Consider the following 27,267-nt stretch of genomic DNA (forward strand, 5'->3'; position numbering starts at 1 on the left):
CCTGACAGCAGGAGCACGCTCACTCAGCCCATGTATGCAGCAATCGCCACATATTTGGGTTCACATGAAACCTTTTCATCTTGATTATACAGCACGCTGTCACATTTAGGGCTGCTGTACTAAGCACTACATGAGTTATTGCTGTGTTGAATCCCAGCAAGCATGCAGGGCCAGAATGCTATGAACCTCTCCTGCGTATGCAGAAGTTGCATGTATAAAACAACTGTAGTGCGAATTGCTGTCTTAAGAGAAACTAGTGCACTTCTAGGGAGATGGTTGAAAGGAACCTGGCCAGAGACCCCCAGGGGTACTTTCTAGGGAAATCCATTATGCTTTTATTCCTCAGGCATCAGCATCCCTTTGGGAGAAAGCCACTCAATGTCAAGGCTAGGCAGGCAGAGCTCAACACACATCAATACTTTCCAAAGGAGGTTGAAATCCTTGTGTTTAAGATGACAAATGTCCTTTCTGGGACAAGGCACCAGAAGAGGCCAGCTTGCCCAGCTCTCACTGCTCTGTGTTTCTGTGGTAGAAGGGGATGGTTTATCCCCTCCACGACAAATCACAGCCAGCCACCAGCCAGGTGAACACAACAAGGACCCTTTGGGAGTTGCCCAAGAAGCAACATTACTTATCCTGAAGCCTTTAAGTTTTCAGACAGCAATTTCCACAGCAGAAAATGAAGATGAACCATCTTCGGTGTTAACTGTGACAGTGAAGACCTCTTTGTTAAGGAAAAGTATCCCTGCCCACTGTTCCAATTGGACAAAGAGCCACCCCACAGAGTGTACTACCAGGCTAGGATGCTGTGGGGCTGCAGTGTGCCCAGATCTGTCCTGGTCATGGGCTCACCCTGGCTGCCATATGGAGAAGTAGAGCTGTGCTGAACAGGTTGCTCTGAGGAAGAGCCAACAGGAGGGAAGCACAAGCATTAAAGACTGCAGAGTCCTAACTGCTACTTTGCCCAGATGGGATTTATGGGGTGGGGAGGGAGAAAAGAAATGCAGATGGAATAGCCATCTTTGGCCATTTCAAGTGCTAAAAATAAGTGAGATATATGCCTTAGGGCTCGGCAGATTGAACACAGTGATGATACATACTCCATGATTCTTCACCTGGGCTTATGCCTGAAAAGATCCTGACCCCTTCTTATGCCACACATTGCAATAGGATTGCCCAGCCAAATGTTGAAAGCCTATTTAGTGTATCATTTTCCTACACCAAATTAAAAATGTTCCCTCTCAGATCTATTCCTTCTGGTTTTCTATCTGCTTAGAAATTTGCAGCAGATATAAATAAACTTTAAAAGACAAATCAAAACCAGGAGTGTAACAACCAGCATAAAGCTGTGTGAATCCTCTGAGCTACTTTGATAAAGACCAGCTTGTTGCTGCAAAAGATCCCCTCGACTCTCTAGCTCCAGACCATGCAACATGAGTGAGGGACATATGGGTACATGCCGGAATGAGGACCACCTGCAGGCACGCATCCAGCAGAGCATCCACAACCTTGGGCTATGTCTACTGGAATGACTTCTTCATCAACCAGACACCCAGGACATCTGGTTCAGCAAAGGCTCCGAGGGTACAGAGATGTGCAGAGCCAGTCTGCATGGCCGCAATGCTCCACCAGCCAACAACAGCACTTTAACTTAAAACAAACACTGTATTTGCAACACTGCACCCACAGGCTACATCCCCGGCTGTTACAAATCAATGTAAACATACAGATGTTTTTATGTTTTTTAAAGGCCAGAGGAGCTTTTAGGTCATCTAAACTGTCTTTTTGTATAGAACAAGCTGAAGAATTACATCCAGCTACTGTAATGCGAAGCCTAATTACATGTGCTGGACAACTGTCATGCCACTCATTTTCAGCGGTGCTACTCCAGGTTACAAAGGACGAAATATTGCTCTGTAAACTGCAACAGCTTGAATCTGCTTCCCAGCATTGCTCTGCAGACTCACTGTAGCAAAGGCTCATCCCTACAGACACAGGGAAGGGCTAATAGCCAGAAGCTATTTGGTGACCTACGGAAGAGCGATGGCTGCAGCAGTACATATGCAGCACATCATCTGCTACTGGGTTTGTGTACTGATGCAAAAGAGGATGCTTTAGACACATACAAGATGCTTGAGATACATAACTTATCAGAACACAGAGCTTTGGAAAGCAATGCAACGGCAGTGGATCCCAAAGGGAGCAAGGCTCATGAATATTTAAATTGCATTTTCCCACCACCCTAAGGCAGCAAGATTGTGTTACCTGTTTTGGGATTGATTACAAAGAAGTTCTGGGGATTTCCACTTGTAATCCGGTAAGTCAGTTTTTCAGTAGTGCTGGAGTCAGGGTCTTGGGCTTGGATCTGAATGACAGATACATCCTTTGGGGAGTTTTCCATGATGGCTGGGTAATAGATAGGTTCAGAGGTGAGAGGAGCGTTGTCATTCACATCCTCCACTTCAATGTAGACTTCAATGGTAGTGTAGAGTGGGACAACACCATGATCAGTTGCATACACTGTTAACCAGTAGGATTTGGTTGTCTCCCGGTCAAGAATATCTGCTGTGTAGATAACTCCTGCAGAGAAACAGCAAGCAGAGAATCTCAGGAATAGGAACAATGAAACATCACATCTATTTTGATACGTGTTCTGCATATAACAAATACTCCACACTTAGAAAAGATAAAGTTGTTCAGAAAATGAAAACAGAAACTTGTACTTGGCATTGTTTCTTGAACCCTGCTCAACGTCTCAATCCTTTGTCCAAAGAAATTTAGGGGGGGAGAAGAAATGGCTCTTCATAAGTGTCCTAATGTCACAGCCAATTCTTTGCTGGGACTGCAGCTGGCAGAGTAACAGAAGAAACAGTATCATTTTATCCAATCAATCAATCAATCAATCATTTTCTGATGGCAATGTGAACTTGTATAAACATCAAGGGATAAACAGAGGGATATCACCACTGACAATGAATTGCACAATAGAAAGTGGCTTCTCTTTTCAAGCTCATGCCAGTGCCCTTGCTAAAGAAGAAAACTTGATGGCAGTTTACAATAAATCCATTCAAGTACATAAAATAGATGGTAAATTTAATAATGAGATCATACATTGCACAATGCCAAAATCCTGGACAACAACCAATCAAAAGCTCACATAGTAGAAGCTCTTAGATAGCGAGTGTATCCTCTTTTATCATGGAGGAAGGATGGGTTTGGCAATTTTACCTACTGGTGCAAGAAAACATCATCTGGTTTCCTACCTGGTCCTAAGAAACAATGAGAGAAAATGTGTTTGTGTGTAACAGAGCTGCAGAGATGCATGGCACCCACCACTCCATCCAAGTACCACTCCCATGCACGGACAGTTCCTGCCATGAAGGACTTCACACACCTCATTTCTGCCTGAAGTGGTTTAGAAATCCATTCTCCTCCTGACACGAACACCAAAATCATGACAGCTTTTGTAAAAACAGATATAGGGCCTTAAACCACAGACACCTTCTAGAAATATAAGACCCACTCATATTTGTATAGTTCAAACCTTCACTGACTTGAGCACTAACCACAAATGCAGAGGACAAAATACACCAGCATCACTTTCCCACCACACATATACCAAGAACACACATATACCAATAACATTTTCCTCTCCTAATACAGCATTATTAAACTTGGGTGACACATTAATAAAGTGGATCTCAAGCTTGAGAAATACTGAAAAGGACAGTTTGCAGACCATCAAGGCATGTCATTAGTAGATGGAAACTGGTGAAGATGTTGCAGGGCAAAACAGGAACACAAGAAACCTGAATCTCAGGTGCTACTTGATGCTATTTAGAACAGCATTATCAGTTAATCACTGAGGAAAGAGGTGCTCTAAGATCAGCGCTAACAAGGGATGTGTGTGCCTTTTTGGCTTTTGTTTGCTTTTTTCCAAGTATCAGACTGCACTGAGATTTTCTGTGACAGCATCAAGTCTTAGAAAAGCTTTAAAGACACTGGACTAGGCAGAGTGGTGCTTTGGGCAGGCTTTGGGCACTGCTAAAGAAGGTGCAGGCTCCGTGCCGAGCCACTCTGCACAGCATGGACTGCCAAGAAAGGATCCTCCTTGCAAGTCCTAGCAGGAGTCCTTCTTAATGGGGTATGTAAAGTTCAGATGTAATTTATTTGCATTATTCCTTAACCTCAGTCTTACAAGTTATGCCTCAAATCTGGCTTCTTAGATTATACCAGCAATTAATCCCTTTATGACACTGGATTCAGACAAGACCTTTGATTTCAAAATTAATTGCTAAGTCTATCTCATTTCTTGAATAGCAGCTATGAAAATTATGTCCCTGTGCTTACGAGACATCAGCAGAAGGGATGAGTTCGATGGCGTGACAGAGCTGCTTATATCGAACAATACAAACAGCCCTGGTGCAGCCATTTCTCAGCAGAACACATTCTATACTGGAGTTTACAAGCAAACTTACTAAATGGCTTTTATGAGAAGTAGCAGCAAGAGGTGAGTAATATTAACTTCTGTCCTAAGGGACTATCACCCTTGCAGTAAGACAGACAAGCCTACCGAGCAAGAAGGGAAGCTGGCTGTTCCCAGGGCATCAGGCCGTTCCTGACATCCCCATCCAATTCTGCTCCGGCCATGGGGCAGTACAGAACTGACCACAGTGCTACAAAGAATCCTGATGTACTTGCACTTGTTTTATAGGACACTTTTTTTGTTTTTAATTTTCTAAATATTTTTTCCAATTTTTGGATTTTTTTATTATGTTTTAATGCTAGTTTGAACTGACAAATATTTTCCCATCATTTCATCAACCATATAGACAGGAAGGGGAAAGGAGCATAACCAATTCCAGCCATGTACAGGCTTAGGACTTCCTCTAGCAATACCATATCCACATCTTTCTTTCTTACATATATTCACTCAACAAAGATGAGCGACACAGCACTGGAGGACAAAGGCAGTGTGTATTCTAAATATTCTGGTCAGCAGCAGCCTGTGCTATGTAATGACTTTCTGTAGAAACATGTGTGAAATATGCAGTGAACTGTGATGAAAATGCCTTGAAGTCCAGAAGAGAAATTACATCGCAGGGGTGAGAAGAGCCCATAATAAATGAGACTCTGTGGAAATAAATAAATAAAGAATAACCCACATGGGCAAGGATGAGGGAAAAGAGATGAACATTAATGCTCCTACAGATGGTGATTTATTCAGAAGACAAGAAGAATTATTTTAGATCTTTAAACAAAATTTGAAATAAGTAAGGTTTTCCCCCAGTGAGAGCACAAAAGGTTTTAGCCGATTAACCTGTTTATGAAGCTGAATTTCACCAATCCTGAGCTGATAATAAATCTATCTTCTGAGTAATTTTTTCATTTTATGACTCCTGGCAACAGTTACTTTCCATTTCTGTATTTCAGAAGGAAAGGATCATTGAACAAGTGTTAGCAACTGCCAACAAGTCTGCTACACTAGTTCTTCTTTTTAATTTTGATTTATTAAAAGGTCCCAGAAATGAATTAATTCTTTTTCCTCAATATGTCTTGTCATTTCACCTGTCACCACCACACAGCAGCTTGATAAATACAAAGAAGGTCTTCGCTCCTTTCAGGTTTTCCAGATGGAAACCATCCCATCCCCCCAGGAACAGATTCTACCATCCTCTCAAATGTCCTGCACAAAGTGCCTCCTTGCAGTCTACCCAAATATGTATCTAAAGTTAGTAGCCAAAAGAATACACATGCTTTTTTGGGTGATAGAAAAAAAAAAAAAATGAAGACAGAAGGGAAAAAAAGAATACACATGCTTTTTAGGGTGACATGGTTTAGTGTGAGGTGTCCCTGCCCATGGCAGGGGGGTTGGAACTAGATGATCTTAAGGTCCTTTCCAACCCTAACTATTCCATGATTCTATGATTCTATTCTATGATTCTCACTGAATATTTAGCCCATCTCTCCATGCAGGTACAGGTGACATCTTCCAGATGAATCATAGAAGCGTTTGGGTTGGAAAGGACCTTAAGATCATCTAGTTCCAACCCCCTACCCTGAGCAGGGATGCCTCACTCTAGACCATGTTGCCCAAGGCTCTGTCCAACCTGGCCTTGAACACTGCCAGGGATGGAGCATTCACAACTTCCTTGTGCAGCCTGTTCCAGTGTCCCACCACCCTCATAGCCTCCTTATGTTGAGGACACCAGGCCTGCACACAGTATTCCACGTGGGGTCTCACAAGAGCTTACAGATATTAACAGATACTAAAGAAAGACAGAACTTCGTTTTCAGGGCCAGGAGAGCAGAGGGAAGAAGAGACCTTTGGGAGCATCCTTAAGGCTTTTCTTGGACAGCTTTTGTGGCGCCCTCTTCCCAGCTGCCTGCTACTTAGAAGAGAAACATGAAAAAGCCACCCGAGCCAAACAAATCAAGAAGTAAGAAGAAACACCAGTAGAGATCCTGAAAATTCCAAAGTGATTAAAACCCCAAAAATTCCAAGCTTTTGCAGATGCATTTCTGAATGAGACAGAAAAAAGCAGATGTTCCTTTCCACTGGGATGCTACACCACAGAAGCACTAATGCATTTCTACATGAAGCAGCTGAAACCCAACCCAGCAGCCTGTAAACCAGCTCTTTATGCTGCCCTCGGCCAGATATTGCCGTATCCCTGAAGGACTGAAGCCAGCATTTCCTCAGGCCCAAGGCAGGCTCAGAAATAAAGCCAGCCATCAATCCAAGAAGCGGTGCCACCAATATGCTTGCCACTGCATTCCTCCAAGTACATTTGCCCTATGCGATTCGCCAAGCACCACGTGCACTCCGAACACTGTAAGTGAAAAATAACAACAGGGTGCATTAATCTCTGATTAAAATCCTGGGCACATTTATATGTAAATTAAGTGCAGCCCTTGGGCATGGCAATGTGCCATCAATGCAAAGGTTGCGTGCTTGTTTCTCTTAAAGGCTTATTTTCCCTGGGAAAATAATGGGATAATGTTTTCTGCATGGCTCCTGCGAGTGGCACACACTGAGACACTGCATTATGAAGGGCAAATGCAAGAAAAAAGGGGAATGAGAAGACAGTGGCTATTGAAGTGGACAAAGAATCAGTAAACTGGATTTCCCTCATTGCTTTGCCACTGATTTGCTGCACTTTTCAGAGGACCACTTCAAATGACACGGTCCACTCAAAAATTACCTGAAAGTTATGTATTTACGACAGTCAAGAGAAACCCGAGAGGCTTTTAGAACAGAAAGAGATTAGCAAAAAGCATTATTTCTTTCCTCACCTCTTTTTTGTGCCCTGTTTGTTTACTTTACACATTTGACAGTACTTTGTGTATAGGCAGCATGATAGATGGACCTGCCACAGCTCTGCAAGAGAGTGTTTACTGGAGCTGTCAGCCTGCGTGTTTACATAGGTGCCCATCACCATGGATATCTGCTTCACACATACGTTCCTTCTAAAAGTCAGATCGGCCTTCCCGAATACTCTCAAGAGCGGAAACATTGAAAGGAGTTTAATTCTGTTTAGTCTTTCTCAAGGCAAGATTAAAAGACAACTTGGTGGTCTGGAAGAAGCTGGGCATGGAAAAGACAGAATGGAGTAACAAGGCTCTTTAATCTAGCTGAGAAAAGCAAATTGAGGTCTGATGCCTGGGAGTCAATGGCAGAAAAAGGAGAGTGCAAATTACACAACGCAGAGGACATCTGGCGGCAGCAACTCCTTGCCAGGGATGGGTCAGAATCTCACATCATTTGGCATCTTAGTACTGGGACAAGACAATATAACTTATTCTTCTACCCAAGTTATTGGCCTAGATACAAAAAACATATTGTAGCATACGGTTTTCCTGAGTGATTCAGTAGCCCGAATTTCAGAAGTTGCCAGTGTAAGTAGTCATACTCTCAGCAAATGATGAACAAGATGCAGGAAATTCCTGCACAGACAGAAATAGGACTGACTTGAAACTATCTGCTACTCTTTCAGAAACTTCTATCACACAGAAGTACTATAGAAAATCCCTCAATTATCTCCTTTTCAGAATACTGCAGTGGTTTTGCAGAGGGACATCTTCCTGAATACCATCAGCTCAGTTGTTCGATTGAGAAGAGCCTCAATGACAAGATGTTGCTTGCTCTTCTCATGTCTTCTCAGGAATATGAGTTAATTGCACAAACCTGCATCTCAGACTGGGAAATTAGGAAAGGCCAGATAAGGTGAAGAGTCCCCTTATTCACAGAGCCTGACAGAGAAGGACAGGAGGTGTGGGAGGCAGTACCTCCCAGAACCTAAAGCCAGAACCTGTCCTCAGCACAAGCTGCAGTGCAGGACAGAGGTGACAATCCAGATGTTCCCAGCTGCCAGAGTGCAGCATGACCCTTCCCACCCAAAGCCACTAGTGCAACTGCAATGCTTAGTGGTAATTATAGCTATTAAAATATATAATCTTTAAGGTGACTGAAGCACTAAGGGTGATGGATGCACCACCCTGACTCCAGCCCCAGGGCACCTGCAAAGTCACCTTCAATATGTGCAAGGGCCACGTCAGCTTCTGCCATGCAAAGTGCTACAAAACCACATTTCCAGAGCCCTAAGTCTGCCTTTCCCTCTTCCAGCTTGAAAACAAAGGGCTCAATGCAAACCAGCTACAAAGTAGAAGCTGGTTTGTCCCCGAATTAAAATGACAGGAATGAGGCAATCAGGAATGCCTACTGACAGCAAAGTACTTGGGGCTCCGTTTCATCCCTTAAAGGGAGAAAAGAAAAAAATCACTGATTCCAAAATGCTACTAATTATTCATGAGCCTCATCAAAGACACTGTGAGTCCTGTGGCAGTAAACACACCACGTTGCCTGTCACCAAGCCATCAGCCAAAGTTCCTCACTTGCATTGCCTTGCTGGGGAAACAGTAATAAATAAATGCAGATTTAGAAGAAAACTGCTCAATAATGACATTTTATCCAAAATTTGGTCTAAAATACAGAGAGTGAAGAAGGAGCTTCCACACCGCATTCAGCTGCAACAAGAGGAAGGCTTTACGTCCATCCTACCCATGCTCCAGGCCCCAAGCTCCGGCCGGATCCTGCCCCTACGTGTCATTGCACAGGGGGATCATGGAGAAATTTGTGAGTGTAAATGCAATTGTCAGAGCTAATCCAGATTCCCTGCATTGAGCAAACACGTGATTGTTGAAGGACACTTAGCAGACAGCTATCATAGGCAGGAAAAGTTTAAAAATGCTGCAAGCCCATTATTCATCAAACCAACGAACGTAAAATCAACAAAAATGCTATGATTTGTAGACAGGAATTTCACACTCTATTAAGGAAGAAAATTTATGATTTCTGAAAGCTAACATTAAGCCTAACCCATATATTTTTTTTTTTTTAATTTAGGCCCTTCACATAGAATGGCTCTGTGTGTATAAAAGCAGAGTGCATACCTCTTTCAGGAGATATTTATTTTGTTGTTTCCATTAAGGGTAAACTGTAAATATAACCCACAGGATTAAACAGTTTTAGTGTAACCAAGACATGAACCTGAGCACTAACACCAATCTGATTCAGCACAATGGGGCCACCGAAGCCAGTGGGAATCAGAATAAACCACACATTATATTCACCCCCTTTTTAAGTCTTCTCGAGCCATGAATCACCAGTGCCAGTTGAATACGGACAGCGGTATCACATCAGCCACAAACTCAACTGGAGCATGAAGGAGACTTATCACTCATCCCCCCCACTGCTCACAGCCAGCAGCTTTGAAAATCAGGCTCCTTACTCTGGTGATTAAATGCTACTTCAGCATCTTCATTTAGGACCCCCCATTGTGCAAAGTGTGGCCTCCCGTTTTCATTTTATTGCACAAATTTCGTAGGCTTTAATGCATATTAAAACGCAAACCCAGCTCCTATTGAAGCGAAAGGAAATATCCCCATTGACTTAAATAGAGATTAGATCATGCCCAGGAACGAGTCCAAAAGCAATACTAACTTTGTGAGGCTATACGTACCTAGAACTTCCTAATATTCTTTTGTTTGGTTCAAATATAAAACAGATATAATAAACCATGCTTGTCAAACAACACAAGACAGGTAATAATCCTGTCCAGGGCTTAAATTTTCATTTTCTCTTTTTTTCTGTTTTTTGAATGTACAAATTTGAGGTAACAAACAGCTACCTCAAGATGCAGTTTCTGCAGTGAATATTTTATCTGAGTTCCCAGAGCAATAAAATAGAATTAGAAAGCCAATCCTCAGCAATGCTATTTCCACTGACATTGGATTAACCTGCAAATATACCTTTTACTGTGTTATTACACACAATATCATCAACATCACAACCAGCCGGGTTCGTGACAAGAACATTCAACATGTTAGTAAATGTAATATATCCTCATGTAATCGACAAGTAGGTAGATAATATACAGTTTATAAATCTTACTGGAAACAACATGCCACCATGTGTTTCAGGGGCAATTTCAAGTGTAGGTTCTCTCCAAAGGAGGGACCACTGCTGCTGTTGTGCACACAGCACTGGGTGTACAGAGGGGCTATAAATCACTTCTGTTTATGGAAGAAACCACCACCATGCAATGGTTTAGACCAAGCCTGGCTAGTTGGGCTGAAATCCAGCTCAGGTACATATGAAACTTCCTCTGAGGTCTTGGGCCAGCCAACAGCCCAGCTGAAGTCAGTGATACTCAAGTGACTTGGATGCACAGTACAGTTGCAGATCAGGTCTGGCAGGGGTCATTCAATCAGGTACAGCCCCACCAGCACGACATGGGCATGACCTTCACACCAGGCTGGGGATGGTGCCCTGCCTGAGCAGGGACCCTGGCCAGCCTGCCTCAGGCTGCAAAACACAAACGTATTTCATTTACTACAGGTAGAAGAGAGGTTCAACTAATCAAATGTGATAATCAAGTTTAGATATGTCCAGTGCGCCCTCAATCAAATAATTCAGAATATATATGTATGTTTACATATTTGTCTATATTAATATATAAGAGTATATTAATATTTATGAATGTATGAATATTTTGTGTAGCTATATATCTGAATAACCACAAATATGGAGTGTGTGTGTATATATATATACTTATATCTATATTAATAATGTGATTCCAAGGGTAGATGTGGTACACTGAATTAGCAGTGCCATCCATCATAGGGACTGGGTTTTCTCAGTTCTGATCGCAGCTCCCCACATGTCCCAACACAGGCACCAAGGTTGCAGAACTGTTGCCATGAGGGCAGGCTTCCTAGAGAAGCAGAATTTTAATGGCACTGAAATCCAGGCACATCTCAGATTAGGTGCTTGACCTTCTAGGTTACTTATATTTTGAGTTCCGAGATGACATTCTCTCTTCTTTACCTTCATACAACTTAAATTCAGTGCTACTGATTTCCTTTGCTTGCTTTATTTGGGGCAGAGAGGGAGGGAAAAGGCTTACAACTTCACCTCAAAATAAGCTATCACTTAAACACAGCATCTTCAAGGTCACTTACACATCAATTCCAGAGCAATTTTCCAAACATATCATCAATACAGTAAAACAGAGGCTTAGTCAAATAAATTCTCTATCTTCTTCCATTTATGAATTAAATGAAATAAGATGTGCCAACATTTTTACCTGACTAGGCTTTATTACAGTTTCTGTATCTTCCATCACATCCCTCTACTTATTTAACGAAATATCCATATCCATCTTCCTTTAATATTTTTTTTTGCTTGGATGTTAAAAAAAAAATAATCTTACATAGATAAACAAATAACCCACAACAGTCAACTCTGGAAGAACCAAATTGCCTTCAAAAGCACAAGTACTATAAACAGAGCCTCTCATTTACGAATAATTTCTGTCAAAACTTAACTCACTCCACCACTGCCAAACAATACAATAACACCCTGCAGTAAAACCAGGCTGAGAGGAGCCATGAAGCTCCAGCAATGACTAAACCACTGCCATGTACTGTTTCCCACTCACTAAAAGTGCCTGAGAACAACGGGACAATCTATGACAAGTGCTCTGACAAATGAGATGTGCTGCCAGCCCACATGGCTTGAGCCATGTCGTTCATCTTTTATGATCAGGGGCTGCTGCTGGCATCCCTTTAATGGTGGTAGATCCACCTTGCTCTTCGATCTCAGAGGCACAGCAAAATACGATGCCTATTTATGGGATAAACCTTGTGCTATTCACTGGACATGTGCAGGATCAACTTTTCAGCCAAAGGGGCAAGAAAAACAAATGAAAAGTTTATTTTTGCAACTGTGGCAGGTGCCATGCAAAATTCAGGCAACTCAAGCTTTTATAAAGGCTTTCAGGAAGATCTACTGTGGGAACACATGCCTAATGAAACTCAGAAGAACAACAGTTGATGGTATAATTTCACTCGATTGATTATGCATTTATTTACCTTTTTTAAAGCACTTATGGCTACTGGTTTTCCAGCCACACATGAATTACAAACTGTGAATTCTCTTCAATATTATAACCTCTCTGTATGCATTTATCCCTCTGGATCTGTTTGTCCCTACAGCAAACAATGAGTTCTGCCCTGTTTTCTGAGCACCACCAGCATTACAAAACTCTGGCATGCCTTAGGCCCACCTCTGCAGCCTTCCCAACCAAACCAAACATGGGGATGGCATCAGCAGAAATCCTCACGTTGCTAGCTCCAATGATGAAAGCTGTTAAACATCGATAATAACCTATTTGTATGAAGCATTTTTTCTCAAAGGGTCTGGCCAATGCCCAGCGTAACCCAGATTTGCTGTACATCCTCTTTAGTACATTAACAAAGAGATCAAAGTCGGACCTATTTGTCCTCTGCGAGGAGGAGTAAGAAGCTATTTTAAAAAGAAGGGTTTGCTCCTGGTTATTTTAGAAATGAGATCAGAAGTGGAGCAAAGCTGAAGCAGGAAGAAGAGATGGAGAAAAAGGCAAAGGATACTTAAAAGGATTATGAGAAAAGTCCTGGCAAAGGGACTTCTGTACAGAGTCCTCTTCCTTTACATGGAGCTCTGTATCTTTTGTACTGCCTACAGTATGAGAGATTGTTTTGAGAACCCTTCTGCAAAATCTGTGCCAATCTGCTACAGGTGGTGGTGAGGAAGGTGAAGGGAAGTGGATGCAGATCTACAGGGAAGCCTGGTTTCTGGGGGAGGCTGCCCTGGAGAGAGTGATCCCTCATACTGAGGAAGGCAGTACTGACGTTCCCTAGCTTCAATTACAACATAAACAGGCACTGGCTCTTCTGATGGATCTCAGCACTGTAGTGTTTCCCTGGGATGGCTGACCAGAGCAGACAATAAGTGTCTTTTGTTGGGAATATTCAACCTAGTAAATGTCTTTCACCTTTTAGTTATATATAGTACAGTGGAAATAGAGTATTATTATATATTATACTGAAAATACAGTAATCTTCCTTTCCCTTTGTTGTTGTTTCTTTCAGTCACAGCAAATGGCCAACCCTATGAAAAAAGTCACATTAACCCTGAAATCTGTCTTTTAACTTTCTATCCAATTATAAACCCAGAGGAACAATCAAAAAGGAAAGAATACCTCTGAAAGGGGTTTAAGAGCTACATTGCACTTGAACATGAACAATGCAGGGAAGAGGGGAGTGTGCTGCACAGAGCCAGCATCAGCGCACCATGTAACCCCCTGCACAGCACAGCTGTGTTTCCTCTGTGTTTCTAGGTACCATGCATGACTCTGGAGTCTATTTTTCAAAGCATATCAAAAAATTGGGGAAGCTTTTAAGAGAAGAGCTCCAAAACCAATATAAGCAGCAGAAACAATGATTTACAGTAAGAGAGTTTACGATTTCAATCTGCTAAACTTATTAAAAAGAAGATAGAGAGGCATCTTGATGAGAAAAATCCATGCAAAGTTCTCGGTGAAATATTACTGGGAAGTAAAGGGCTCTTTAATCTAACAAAATAAGGTGGAACAACATCTAATGATTGGAAACTGAAGCCAAGGAAAATAAAATTAGCAATCAGCTTGATATCCTTCTTTATTATTTATTTTTCTAAAGCAGGTGATTAATTCCCGGAACAATTTCTTCCTATCTCTAGACATCTGCAAATGAGGGCTACAAACTGCTGGGGGAGAAACATTTCATGGCTAATGTAAGCTATGCTTTAGTTAGAGAAAAATCACTCAGTAAAGAGGTATAAAAGTGATATATAATAGAGATATTCCAACCCTAACTATTCTATGATTCTATGATTCTATATAAAAGGGATTAAACCAAATGATTTTGTCTCTTTTGGCTTTAAGCACCACGGATCTGTGAACACTGCCCAGCTGTTGTCTCTGACGAGTTTGGATAGAGGAGGTTGACTGGATGGTACTGGGATGCTGCAGCGTTTCCCACCTGCCCATCTCCACTTCACTCCACTCTGGTTGACCAACAGCCTCTGCATTGCCATCCCAATGAAGGGGAGGAAACACATCTAACCAAGAAACAGCCCCTTGTGTCTTCTCATGTATGAGGGCATGCAAGAAACCAAAGAGCCTGTTCTGGTGATGTGTGCAAGGCATTAAAAGCAGCACATCTGCTGTTTGTGACAGCTCGTGAGCCTGGAGCAACATCCACTGCTTCTGTCCAGGCTGAGAACTGGAAGGGATCTACCTGTACTGCAGGGGCGGCAGGCACTGAACAGCTTGGACTCCTTATGTGCTTGAGGTGGAACCATTCTATGATTCTATGATTACAAGAGGCTCTCAGGCAGCCAACCTTGTGGCTTTGTAGAAACAATCAATTGCCCTTGTGTCGATCTGAGTGAATTTTCCAGCGGATAAGGGCTCTCCAAGCAGTATATATTTCATCAGTATTGCCAGTGATGCTATAGCAGAACCTTGCAGTTTTGCAAGGCAACACACTCTGCATTTCCCTGCAAAACACAGACTGGATGCACTAAAACCTGAAGTTTTATCTAAACCTATTTGGAGGACTCTTCCTCAGGCCCAGAAAATGTTTTTCCTTTGTATCACACTGGCTTTGCACAGAGGGGCGAGGGTACGAAACAGTCAGCATGTCAAAAAAGAGATGATTTGTTTTGAATCAGGACTACTGCTTTAAACTGCCTGGAAGAAAAGCATTTCCATTTCTCCTAAGTACACTTTTAGGTGTACTCTCTTCTCTAGAGAGGCTGAAGAAGACATCCCCTCCCTTTCATCCTTCATGCCCAGAGGGTGTAAAACCACCTCAAGCTGCTGCTTCTGCTCTGGGCAGACATTTCAGTGGCTGCAGCAGAAAATAATACAAGAGGTTTGCCTGAAGGCCAAAATTTTGTTCAAATCACCTGTCAGCGTCAAGAAGATTAGGAACAGCTCTTGCTGTTTGCTGGCGAAGTGTTGGGATTTCAGTTTCCCTTGTTCAGCAGACACAAGAGCAGGTCTGGTCGCACCCCTACGCACAAGAATGGTTCTTGCACCCTACATCTCTTTCACTAATGGGGAATTACCCTCCACAAAGCAGTCTCCATAAGACACTCTTTCCATAGATGCTGAACCTCTGCAGGGAAACTAAACTAGCATCATGTTTGCACCCATGCTATCATCCCAGTATTAACCAAGGAGGGCCACGACCATCTGTGCGTGGCGGGTAACTGATGGCTAAGAAGCTGCTATCTACCAATTCATACCACAAACCACAGAGCAAACTCCTGATGCCTTCCTCTGAGCTGGCAAGGTAGGCAGCCACTGATGAACTGGATCTGGCTCTTCCATTAAGTGAGACCTGAACTTGCAGACCTGCAGAATGAGCAAAAAGGGCAGGACAGTCCAGTCCAGTCCTTGACTACATGCTGAATTTCACTGTAGCCCTATTGAAGTAACTGCAGAGTTTAGTCTTTTGAAGCCCAAATGGGCTGGCCAAGGAGCCACCTACTTAGAAATCATCAGCTCCTAAGTCACTTTTTGCACTTCACTGACCCAAAAATCCTGCCCTCAATGTAATTCAAACACTCTCACCTTCCTTAAAAGTTGGGAGGGGAGTGTTCATGGTCTTCTTTCGTGTGGAAGACGGTAGGCTGCTCCCACAACTTTCTTTGAACCTCCTTTTCTCATTTCCCAACATCCATCCCAACAGCACAGATCTTTCACCAAAGACAATCATAAGTGTTCAAAGATCACCCACAACTAAACTGACTCTCTCCTAGTATAGCAAAAATAGCCACAGAAATTGCCAAGAGCAATCCCAGATGCTTCTAAGCATCTTTCTAATAGGAAGGTCTTAGAGACAGCTACAAGCTTTGCATGTGTCCTGGTTTCAACTTAAACCACAACAGCATGGGAGTCACTTCACCTACAGCCATATCTGTGATTGCAAATAGTAAAAGAGCTAGAATTCATTTCCATGTTGCACTGTTTTCCAAAACCCCTTGAACAACCTCATAGTAACTCCGGGAAAAACCTGCACATGATCAGTAAGATAGTCAGAACTTTAATTTTCTACCTTGCAGAGAGGAAATGGAGCTGGAGTTAAAATGGCAAACCTAGCACAGACCCTGCACAAGCAGACCATGATTATACTTCTGTTTCACTCTTCATACTCTGTGTGATAATAAAGCCAAGCTTCAGAGAGTACAAGGGAATATGCTGGAGTATATTGGTAGAAAGCACCATTCTTTTAAGCTTGGGGAAACATTAGTCTGACATTTGTCTTCAAAAAATCTTCCACTGGTAGGACACTTTTCTGCAGACAAGAAAACAGAAGGGAGTGGGAAGCTGAGATACACAAGGGATTGTGGCAAATCAGAGCAGTACATAAAAGCCTTAATGCGGACAACCCTATCATGATCACTGGGAATGGTGCCAGTGACTTGGTGGGTGCTTCCTTTTGGCTCTGAACAGAGTGAAGCAAATAAATGTGCTCTGGCTGTTGCTCTCCAAAATGCAGCCTTTCATGTAAACCAGAAAACTCAGCCCTTATACTACCAGATTCTTCTGAATCATGGTACTTTCTGCCACCTTTCCCTGCCCTGTTCCAGGAGATGTGGATCTACCCAAAACGCTGAGAAGTGGAGTGGGCAGCCTGGCACCCAAGGGGTGCTGAGACATCAGCATCCACCCAGATGCTCCCTTGCTTATTCAGGGCAAGGCTTTGATGAACTCAGTAGCCGTAAGTATTGCATTCCCCAGCTGGTGTATATGTACATGCACATAAACTGCAGCAGCTCAATTTTAGAGTGTTTTATGATGAGGCGGACTAAGCTCCCTAAAGAGGCGGGGAAAGTCAGCGTCTTGATAAAGTAAATAATGAAATGCTGCAGTACCAATATACACTGTGTGATCCCTTGAGGGAAACCACAAGCATGAGTCCTAATGAAATAAGACACATCAAATAAGGTCTTTGCTGTGGACACAACCCTTAAGTGCTCATTATGCACCGCAGCGACTTCTATCACTTTATCACACTCATTCATCTTGGTGAAATACTGTATATACGTACAGACAGATATGGTATGTATAAAAACACATACACATGCCCCTGCAGATACATATATTCCAAATGAAAGAGGGCAAAAGAAAAAGTGACTTATTTTCATTTCTGTAAATAGCCAGACCATAAATGCATAGTATGCTTTCTCTGCATGGATTGCCTTAAAAATCCATCACTGTATGCAGTTCAAAGCTTTCATAAACACTTAGCATTTGAATTTGCATTTTTGAATATTTTAGCTTTTAAAAATGTCCTCGTATTTTAGGCTTTAACTTCTTAAACACTCAGAAATACCCATTGCCTAGGGCTAATCGGTAAGCTGCACTTAAGATAGAAATGTCTATTTGTCTATTTATACACAATTTTGAAATGGAGATTATATTTTTTCACTGTTTGAAACACATCAGTATAAGCAAATAATAAAATTGAATTCAATTATTTATTTATAATGCAACTTTACCGACTGTGGAAGCAATAAACCGAACCAAACAAAGCCCAGGAAATTATCCCAGATCCAAGAGCAGGAGGAAGCATGGCTCCCTCTAATTGTGTTTCCTTTGCTCTTATCTCCTCAAGATCCCTAAGATTGTTTTCCAATTTTCATTTCCATTTCTTCCATTAAATGCCTCTAACCTATGAACTCCATTTACTGCCACCCATTTATCTTCCATTCTTAACTGAGATGTAACGTGTCCACTTGTCCAGTGCTGAGCACTAAAACTCTGACAGCAGGCTTGATAAATGCTGGCTCCTTCAGGAAAGCTTACTTGGGAAAGCGCAATTCAAAACTCGACTCCTGAACAGGTAAGTCAGTTCCATTACACTGTTAAGTCTGTTCCATTAAACCTTATAGACATACTGTGGTGAGGACCAAAATCCCAGTAACAAATACTAATATCTTTGGGTTTATTTGCTTTTTCTGCTACAAGATGGAATTAGATTTGTTTTGACCCTGGGAGGGTATAGGGTGACACGGCCAGCGAGAAGAAAAAATACAAGGCAGCTTTCAGCAGTCAGTTGTTTTTTTGCTTTCAGATAGAATAATTACCAATGTGGTGGTTTGCAATCAAACTCCCTCCCCCAGGACTCAGTGTACAGGAGTTTTTGAAGGATGGCATTGTTTAGAAAATAGTTAGACCTTACACAACATCACTTCAGGAGCTCTTGACAGACATTAATATAACTCCCAGCAGCCAGGTGCCTCTGCTTTATTTAACGGAGGGGTATCAGAGAGTCAGAAACACAACAGAAGGGAAAGAGTAAAGCTCCAGCTACCAAGCAGTCATTTTAATCTCACGGAGTAATGCTAAACTAAAGCGGGAGAGAACTGAACAGCAATATCTTAGCCTCTTGGAGCAGTAAAGTAAAATTAATACAGCACCCCAGGCTACCATTAAATTGCAAAAGTTAAGAAAACATATTGTGGTCAGGCATTCAACCTCTCAGAATAAACAGATGAATCACTCCATGCTTATTCTAAACGACTAAATGTTTGCACCACTAGTAACAACTGAAACACAAATTCGCTGAGATCCTGAAGGTGAACATCCAAGAGGAAAATTTGTCATTCAAAACCATCATACCAGGGACTAGGCTGGAAAGATCCATGGCCAAAACACCTGAACGGAGTGTACTCCTATTTCATACTCCAGAGGTGTGACTGCGAATGGTGCTGACACACCCCAGACAGCTTCAACTTAAGGTTAAGGCTTAGTATTGATAGACTGATAGTTGTGCTAGTAAGGTCTGGGGAAGGCTACAATGAACTGCAGCAAGGCAGCTGTGCTCCAAGGCTGCCCCGTGGCAGCATAGCCACTCACTGCATGAGCGAGCACCAGGCATCTCCCTAAATACTCCCTGGGGTCAGTACAAAGTGGAAACAGGGATCCAAGGAGGTTGAGGCAGTTTGAGTAATGCCCAGAGGCAGGCAGGAACAAAAAACACAAGCTGCTCTATCTTAGGTTTGGATCTAGATCATCTTTAAGCTCCCTTACAACCTAACCATTCTATGATAAAGAAAGATGACAGACAAACCAGCTCTTCTCCCTGTTTTGCAGTAAAGTCTCCAAGAACTCAACCAAGGAGTATTTTGCTATGTATGGGTCACCACTGATACACACAGCGACAATCAGGTATCCACACGGCTCCCAGCTGAGCAGAAAATTAAACTTTATATTACAGCCATTTATAAACTGAACACTACACTGGAATTAACTCATGGGGTCTCACTGCGTCTGGATGTCTGATGGACACAGTGAATCCCACCTAAAGACCATGTCACCACCGCTTGCATGCCCAAGTTGAATTTCAAAAGCTACTGGATAGCTGTTGGCACAGGAAGAAGTTAGTTTAAAGGATCTCTCTTAACTGGCACTGTGACGGCAGCACAGACTTTGCCTTAATCTCAATTGCAATTCCAAGAGGAACTGCTTTCAAGGTTTCTGATCCTGCATGCCACCAGAGAAGACTGGGAAGATGTGACAGCATTACTCTAGCTGGTCAGTAACTTCTAAGCAATGCACTGTGGCACACAAAGCAAGGTCCTTGCGAGGGACTTGAAGGCACAACCTAATAGTAAAGCAGAGGTTGAGAATGAAGAGAGACCATGTATGTTCATTGCAGAAAGCATTGCTCCAAGGACAAAATGAGAGGCAAAGTAGCAATGGCACTGCAACGACATTGGCATTCCCGGCATGAGTATGCCTCGACTCACTCACTACCAAACAAGCATCTGGTGCCAGCTAATTAAAACACCAGTTCCAGGAGGTGACACCCAGCATCATGAATCAAATGGAACATCTGCTAATTCTTACAACAGCCAGACAAAACAAGCCTAAAAAAGGCAAAACAAACAGGCACGCATACACATTACCAACTTTGGCACTGACGTCCCAACTGCACGTAGGAACTGTATGAAATTCCCACATTGTTAACCAGTGCATCTTCAGTTTCACTGATGGACTGCTCAAATTTGCTACAACACATGTTCAGCTGCTCAATGGGTAAAAATGGATCAAGTTTGACAAAAGTGGGTAAACACGCTGCAGCACACAAAGCACTGCACCAAGGAGGGGAAGCCTCCCTCGAGCTCACGCAGTCTAATGGCACAGGCTATTAACTCAGATGATTAAAGGACTGGAGACTGCAGAAATCTCAATACATGCACGGCCTATAATAGCACAATGCAGGGTGTGTTTTCCCCAGTGACAAAGAAATGCTTTATTTTTATATTTGCCATAAATAATTGCGAGGTTTTTTTAAATAGGTATAGATAATCAGGCATTTACATGGTTTCCAGCAGAGTAGCAATATTAAGCTACTATGTTACAGCCATTCATAAACTGAATACTTTGCTGGAATTACTTTTTACTGTCATTATTATCCAACAATCTCTACAATATGTGTTGTTACCGCAGCAGTAAAATGATTACATTCTGAGCATTGCTGGAAATCTGTAAGTAACACCACAGAGGTGAACCCTGAGCAAAATCAAGTATTTAAGGAGAACTTCAGATGGCCTCTTATGCTGAACCCTGCGGGCTCCTGGAAACAGAGCTGGGACACAGTTCATGGGCTCAGTTCTGCCATCTTTTACACCAGCAACATTCCATGTACACGGTTTGACCCTACCAATGTATACATACATATACATGTATAATGGCATTTCTCGAAGCACCTCATTTAATACACAATCACACTAGCTCTTTGTTTTTTCTTGACTTTCCTCTTCCCATTACTCTTACACAAACTTGTTGCCTATCTTGCTTTGAACCTGTCTTTTTTTGGTGTGCTCTACTGTAAGACCTTACACGCAGAGGTTGCGTTTAACCTGAATGAACCCTCTGGAATATAACTTGACTTCCTTGCTCTGTTACTGATTTTTAAGCAACATTTTGTATGAAAGAGGTAATCAGAAACTGAGCAAAAGGACAAAAAATATTCTGCATCAACTCGAGAGATCATTAGGTCAACCTGGTGCTAAGGGTGGAGATACATGAAGGCATTTTGGAAGTACTGCAGAAGGAGAATCTTACAGTAACCTCTAATGACCTCTCTATGTTCAGCCAAAGAAGAAGAGATACGTTTGGGTATTTTTTCCCCCCTATGATGGAGAGGAAAATAGGGATTTCAGGAAGGGATAATACACAAGCTGATTGCAGCAACTTGCAAATGAACTAGCAGGGGGTGTCTGGGAATAGATACCAATTTTCATTCCAACCGGAATGAAGTTTCTATATTAAAAGGTATTATTTCTGAGCAGTCAGCACGGAAGGAGAAGCTGATGCAATAAAACACGTGAAATTTCTAAGTGATCAGGACCAGAAAGAGAAGGGAAGTAACTGAGGCTGCAGCCTCACTAAGTACTGAGATGAGGGGGATATGGAGAAGACACAGCTGCCAAGGCAGGCACTGAACAGCACTCTTCAGAGGTAAGAGGCACCAGCCATTCTTCAAAGCAATCGTAGCTGCCAAGAGCTACAGAGAAAAGAGCGAATTGAAGGGGATAGAGGGGTCAACTGCAGTGAATATGAAAACAAGTCAAGGCCAAGGACAGGCATGACGCTTTGGGATTTGGCCAGGAGGTGATAATTTGTGGGTTTAGTCAACTGCAATCTCAGTGGAGTAGAGAGGGCAGAAACTCAACAAGAAAAGAGAGAGTTGGCAGCGGGAAGATGAAGGCAGCCAGAGCACAGAGCAGGAATAAGGAGCTTGACTAGGAGCGAAAAGGAAAAGGGATGCCTGGCAGCAGAGATATGCTTGGAGAACTGTGGATTTTTACCCTGTCCGGGGACACAAAGGCAGATCTGAAAGTTGAAGTGACGCCAAGAAAGAAAACAGGGTTAAGCAATGTGGCACGAACAACAACTGAAGGAGGTCACAAGGGATCGAAGTCAAGAGTGGGAAGAATAAGGTTTGTTCATTGTAGGTCTCACATGGAAGAGCAAAGAAGATAATTTCCATCCCAAAACAACATAGGTTGCTACTCCTGGCCAAGGGGAAGCGCTGTGCCCTCCTACTCCTCGGTTGGCCCTCTGAGGCCTCTGCGTGTCAGGAGTTTGGGAAAAGGCTTTCCCGAATTTCTCACAGAGCAATGGCATCCTTTCACATAGTCTGTTTTAAAATCTGAACTACATTTACATAGCACCTAGGTTAAACAAGGTACAGTATATTCTTATTGTATCTTCCTATCCCTTTTGGTTTGAGCTCTGTCTGGGTATAAGAAGCAATGACTTTGACTTGCTGCCATCTGCACTTACTACACTGATGAGGAATAACATGTACCATTCCCAAGAAGTCTATTTGCCTGAATTTCCATTAAGACTACGGCAATAACCTCTAAGCAAATGTTGCATGAAATCATAATGCCGTTCACACCAATCCTAAATCTCTCATGCCCTCGCAAAAAATCCAGATCTCAACCTCTGGTTTTAAAAGTCTGCTGTAAGGGCACCTATAAATCTTCTCCACTGGTCATGATAACATGTATGTGTCAACCAGATCACTGTTTACACTATATTTATTATCAACTTCAGGATACAAATTGTTATGGTATTTACAGACTGCAAAAATATGTCCTGACAGTTTATAGGGCAAAAACTTGTGCTATGATTAGACAAGGACAACAGCATTACAACCACAATTACAAAAAGGCTGCACTTACTGACCCCAGCAACAAAGGAAGAGTTGGAGGGAAAATCTGTGTAATATTTTATATCCTGAACTAATTAAAGATCTCATTCCCCAAACAGTCAGATAAAAACCGTAAGCAGTATCTCCAGATGAAGGATTCCTATTTTGATGGTTACTGTAACGAGCACATTCCCAAAGGAAACAGCCAATAAAATGCATCTCCTATCCGCAGGATGCTGAAGAGAAGTTGGACTTTTCTTAATTTTACAGCAATTCCTTATTACATCATATCAGCCTCTACCAAAGGTCTTCGTTCATTTTTCCTGTAATGAATTTGGAGACTCAGAAGAAAATTTCCATCCCATCTTAGTGTGCTACATTTCTCTCCTTGACTTAGAGCCGACAAGGATACAAATAAAACATTTTCACATCACTGTATGCATTTTTAATTAAAATTTATTAACTTGAGAGAAACTATCTCCTTATCACCAACAGACACTAGAACAAAAATGCCTTTTATTGTGTTACTAAGCTGATGCTTCAGATGGAACCTTCACTACAGCTCACTGTAGCTCAACTGCCTAGTGGCAAATTAGAGTGATGTTTTCCTTCTGTCCCTGCCTTTCCTTTCATGTGCATTGTGCCTCGAGCAAAAAAGATCACACTGGTGCCTTCTGCAAAATTTTATACCTACAGCCTGATGTGTCTGCTATATAACTCACAGCTTACCTTATCAAATTGCTGGACCACTTAGGAAAAATACTTGTGTAATTGCCCACTTCTCATAATAAGAAAAGCAAGTACCAGAGGCCAGGCTGGGATGCACTGAGCCCTAGACCACATGCACTTTGCAAGGATCTTTGCAGTCACTGTTACAGAAGTGACAGCTGAAATTAAAAGAGCCAGAGGGAGAGCACAGAAAAGTAAGAAAATATTCCTAAAGGACTTTCAGAAAAGGAGAAAATTCAAAATGCCAACAAGTACCATGACAGGGAATGATGGAGGGAGCTGAGGAAGTAAACTGTAAAGCAGGAGAACACAATACTCCAAAGTCCAAACAGAAACAGTTGAACATGTTGGGTAGATCAACAAAGACGTTATTGGAGATAATGTAACCTGCCTAATAACTTCAGTGATAAGGAGACAGAAGAAATTAAGAAAATCCTTCAGAGAACCTGTTTGAGGAACTTGAAGCATTGTGCTGGAGGTGTGATTGCAAATGAAACTCCCTAATCCAGGGTAAGAGTGATGAAGGAGAAGATGCCACCAGAGCAGGAATCAGACTGAAGAGAGAGACGTGCTGGGGAGGAGGTGAAAAAAATCCACCCAAGATTTCCCAGGTTAGGTGGCAGAAGAGAGCTGTGGGACAAAAGGCTGGTCAGCCAGGCAAGGCAGGATGGGGCACAGCTAAAAATAAGAACAGCAAGGAACCAGCAGCGCTCTCAGCAGTGTAACTCTTTAAATACAATTTTACATATGGGTTTTATTCTCTTGCATGGGGTGCAGAGGAATGGGGACCACAGGCAGAGATAAATACAACTATTGTGACCATTGTGACCACTTAAATTTTTTTTTTTTTTTTCCTTAAAGAGTAAAACTGAAAGAAAAAAAGGCAGAAGTGGCAAGGAGGTGAGGAGAAGGTTTTTTCTCCTTGGTGGGGAAGAGACAGGAGCTTAGTTTGCCACTGGCTAAAGCACAGTTAAGCACAAAAAGGGGATGCTTCCCAAAGGGGGAAGGCTCACTAGGCTGAAGTGGTTAAAGAGGGAATAGAAAGATTATCAAGAAAAGCAGAGTGAGAAATCAAATTGCTTCAGTGATAAAGGACATTCAAGGTGAGAGACAATACGCTGGAATAAGTATTTACCGTAGCAGATTGAGTGGAGCGGGATCATTTACGTGAGCTTTAAAAAGCAGTACAAACACAGCAAGCAATTACACTGCAATAAATAAACCAGTGGTGCCCGTGCAAATGAGGATGCCTGACACAGTGTGCACAGGAGATACAGCCATTGCCAGGAGACTTCATAATCACTCCCTGGAGCCCGACTTTGAGGGGCCCCGAGGGTGGAACAGGAATGTCATCTCCATCACGGGCAGAAGGAAGCAATTGCTCTCCTGCACAGCCCTTCCTCTGCTAATCTGCTGCACACAGATACAGAACAACAAATGCCTGAACACAGGAAAAAAGGATGTTTTCAGTTCTTTTTCTCACCTCCTTGAAGATAACCTACAAAGTTATGCAAACACTGCATTAGTTCAGGTTGCCGATCATGAAAATCAATCCACCTCTATTTAATAGGATTTGGCAATTAGCCACATCCAGGTTCCAGCAATTTTTTATGGCTTCCCAACCAGCTCTCAAACAATATTGTAAAAGCACAAATCTTCTCAAAACCATAACCCTTCCTCCTGCCACATGGTGTGTGTCCTACCACTTACAGCTAGTACAGGCTCAAGAAGACCTCTACCCTACATGTGGATTCCTCCCTGTGTATGTGCTGTTGGCCATGGTAAAGCATCCCTGAGTTTGGTCTCATGGAATATGGCTATTTTCATGCATAATCTAACATCACCGGTTCTTAGCTCATCTTGTCAGCTTGACCAAAAACCCCCACCAAACTCCTGGCAATCTCACCACCTATTCTGGCTGGTAGCACTCCACAACAAACCAGTCCATCCCATCCCAGGTCATGCCTCTTCCACTGAGAGCACACTTCTGGTCAGGAAGGGCTGAAAGTCAATAAGGACAAACAGTTCATAGAATCATAGAATCATACAATAGCTAGGGTTGGAAAAGACCTTAAGATCATCTAGTTCCAACCTCCTGTCATGGGCAGGGGTGCCTCACACTAGACCGTGTCACCCAAGGCTCTGTCCAACCTGGCCTTGAACACTGCCAGGGATGGAGCATTTACCACTTCTTTGGGCAGCCTGTTCCAGCGCCTCACCACCCTCACAGTAAAGCAAAACCAGGCACAAAACCCCAGTGACATGAGAGAAAACAACTATCCTCTGTATCTCCAGCCCTAGTTTGAGTTCAGGAGCTCTTGGGTCAGGGATGAGACTGAGGGTGATCTCAGGCACTGTAGACAGCAATTCCCAGTGAGAGGATGAAGTTTAGACAATTAATGAAGATTAGACAATTAATTTAGAAAATTAATGTTATTGAAAATCCATCATTTTTACTCCTTTTTGACAGGGCTGATCATAGAATGCAAACCAAAAGCGTCCTTGATTTCATGGCATCCCTGGAAGTTTCTAAGCAAGTCTAAAAACCCTCTTTTATTTCACTACTCATTTAAAGCTCCTCCTTTGGCTGCTTAGTGTCTGGGAGACAAATTGGATACCTTTATGCCTAGCTGAAAAGAAATCACATTGGACTCAAAAGATGGACTCAAAGTGACGATTCCTCAACCCTTGTTGACTGCCCCTCTCCAAGCACCAGCTGAATTGTGGCTGTATGGTTGTGCTGGAGCCTTTTTCAAGTGATTGCCTGTCAGAGTCGCTCCAGAGGTGTGCAGCGCTTCGCCTTCACCGCCTGTCTCCCAGCAGCATCTCCTCCTAATAACCTGCAATTTATACTTGCACAAAGCACTTATCCACACAGCATTTCTGGGTCTCACGTTTCATGTTGTACTGCAAGCTGTCTCTAAAAACCCCATCGCCTAAAATAATAGCACAAACAAGTGTTTGACATTAACAGGGCATCTTTTACTTACTTTTTGCCCACTTATGAGGAGGCTGGGGGAGGATCGTACCTTCTCAGAGATACAGCTTATACACAGCTACACTCACTGAGCTAAAGAAAAGCCTTTGTCTTCTTTACTGACAACCATCGTGACTTTGTCAAACTGTCGGTCTCAACTGAAAACAATCCACGTATTGATTGGCACTGGGACGGGTTTTTAAAGCTGGCAGGAGGAAAAGCTCTTCCCCACTTGTAAGCTCAGTAAATTTGACAAAGACGTGTGCTTGGACAGCTATGTCTCTTTTTACAAAGTCAGTTTTCAGAATAAAATCACCCAGTAAAGGCTTTTTCGTGACTATCACAAATAATTCCAGCAGCATAGTTATAAAGTGTCTAAAGATGTTTTGACCTGTCTTGAAGAACTTGTGTAACATCTTTGGCTGTTGTGTGAAGGACAAGGATTAAAAGCACAG

General features: G+C 42.5%; 1 protein-coding gene across 8 annotated transcripts in view; it reads right to left on the reverse strand.

Annotated features, from left to right (window-relative positions):
* Positions 1-27,267, reverse strand: part of FAT3 (FAT atypical cadherin 3) — a 409,819-nt gene that overhangs the window by 217,633 nt on the left and 164,919 nt on the right. For all 8 annotated transcript variants that reach the window (XM_030476635.1, XM_030476640.1, XM_030476638.1 and 5 more), the window contains exon 3: positions 2,266-2,580. In XM_030476635.1, coding sequence (XP_030332495.1) covers positions 2,266-2,580 — 315 coding nt within the window. The remainder of the gene's footprint in view (positions 1-2,265; positions 2,581-27,267) is intronic.

The sequence above is a fragment of the Strigops habroptila genome, chromosome 2 (genome assembly GCF_004027225.2).
Source record: "Strigops habroptila isolate Jane chromosome 2, bStrHab1.2.pri, whole genome shotgun sequence".
NCBI classification, from domain to species: Eukaryota; Metazoa; Chordata; class Aves; order Psittaciformes; family Psittacidae; genus Strigops; species Strigops habroptila.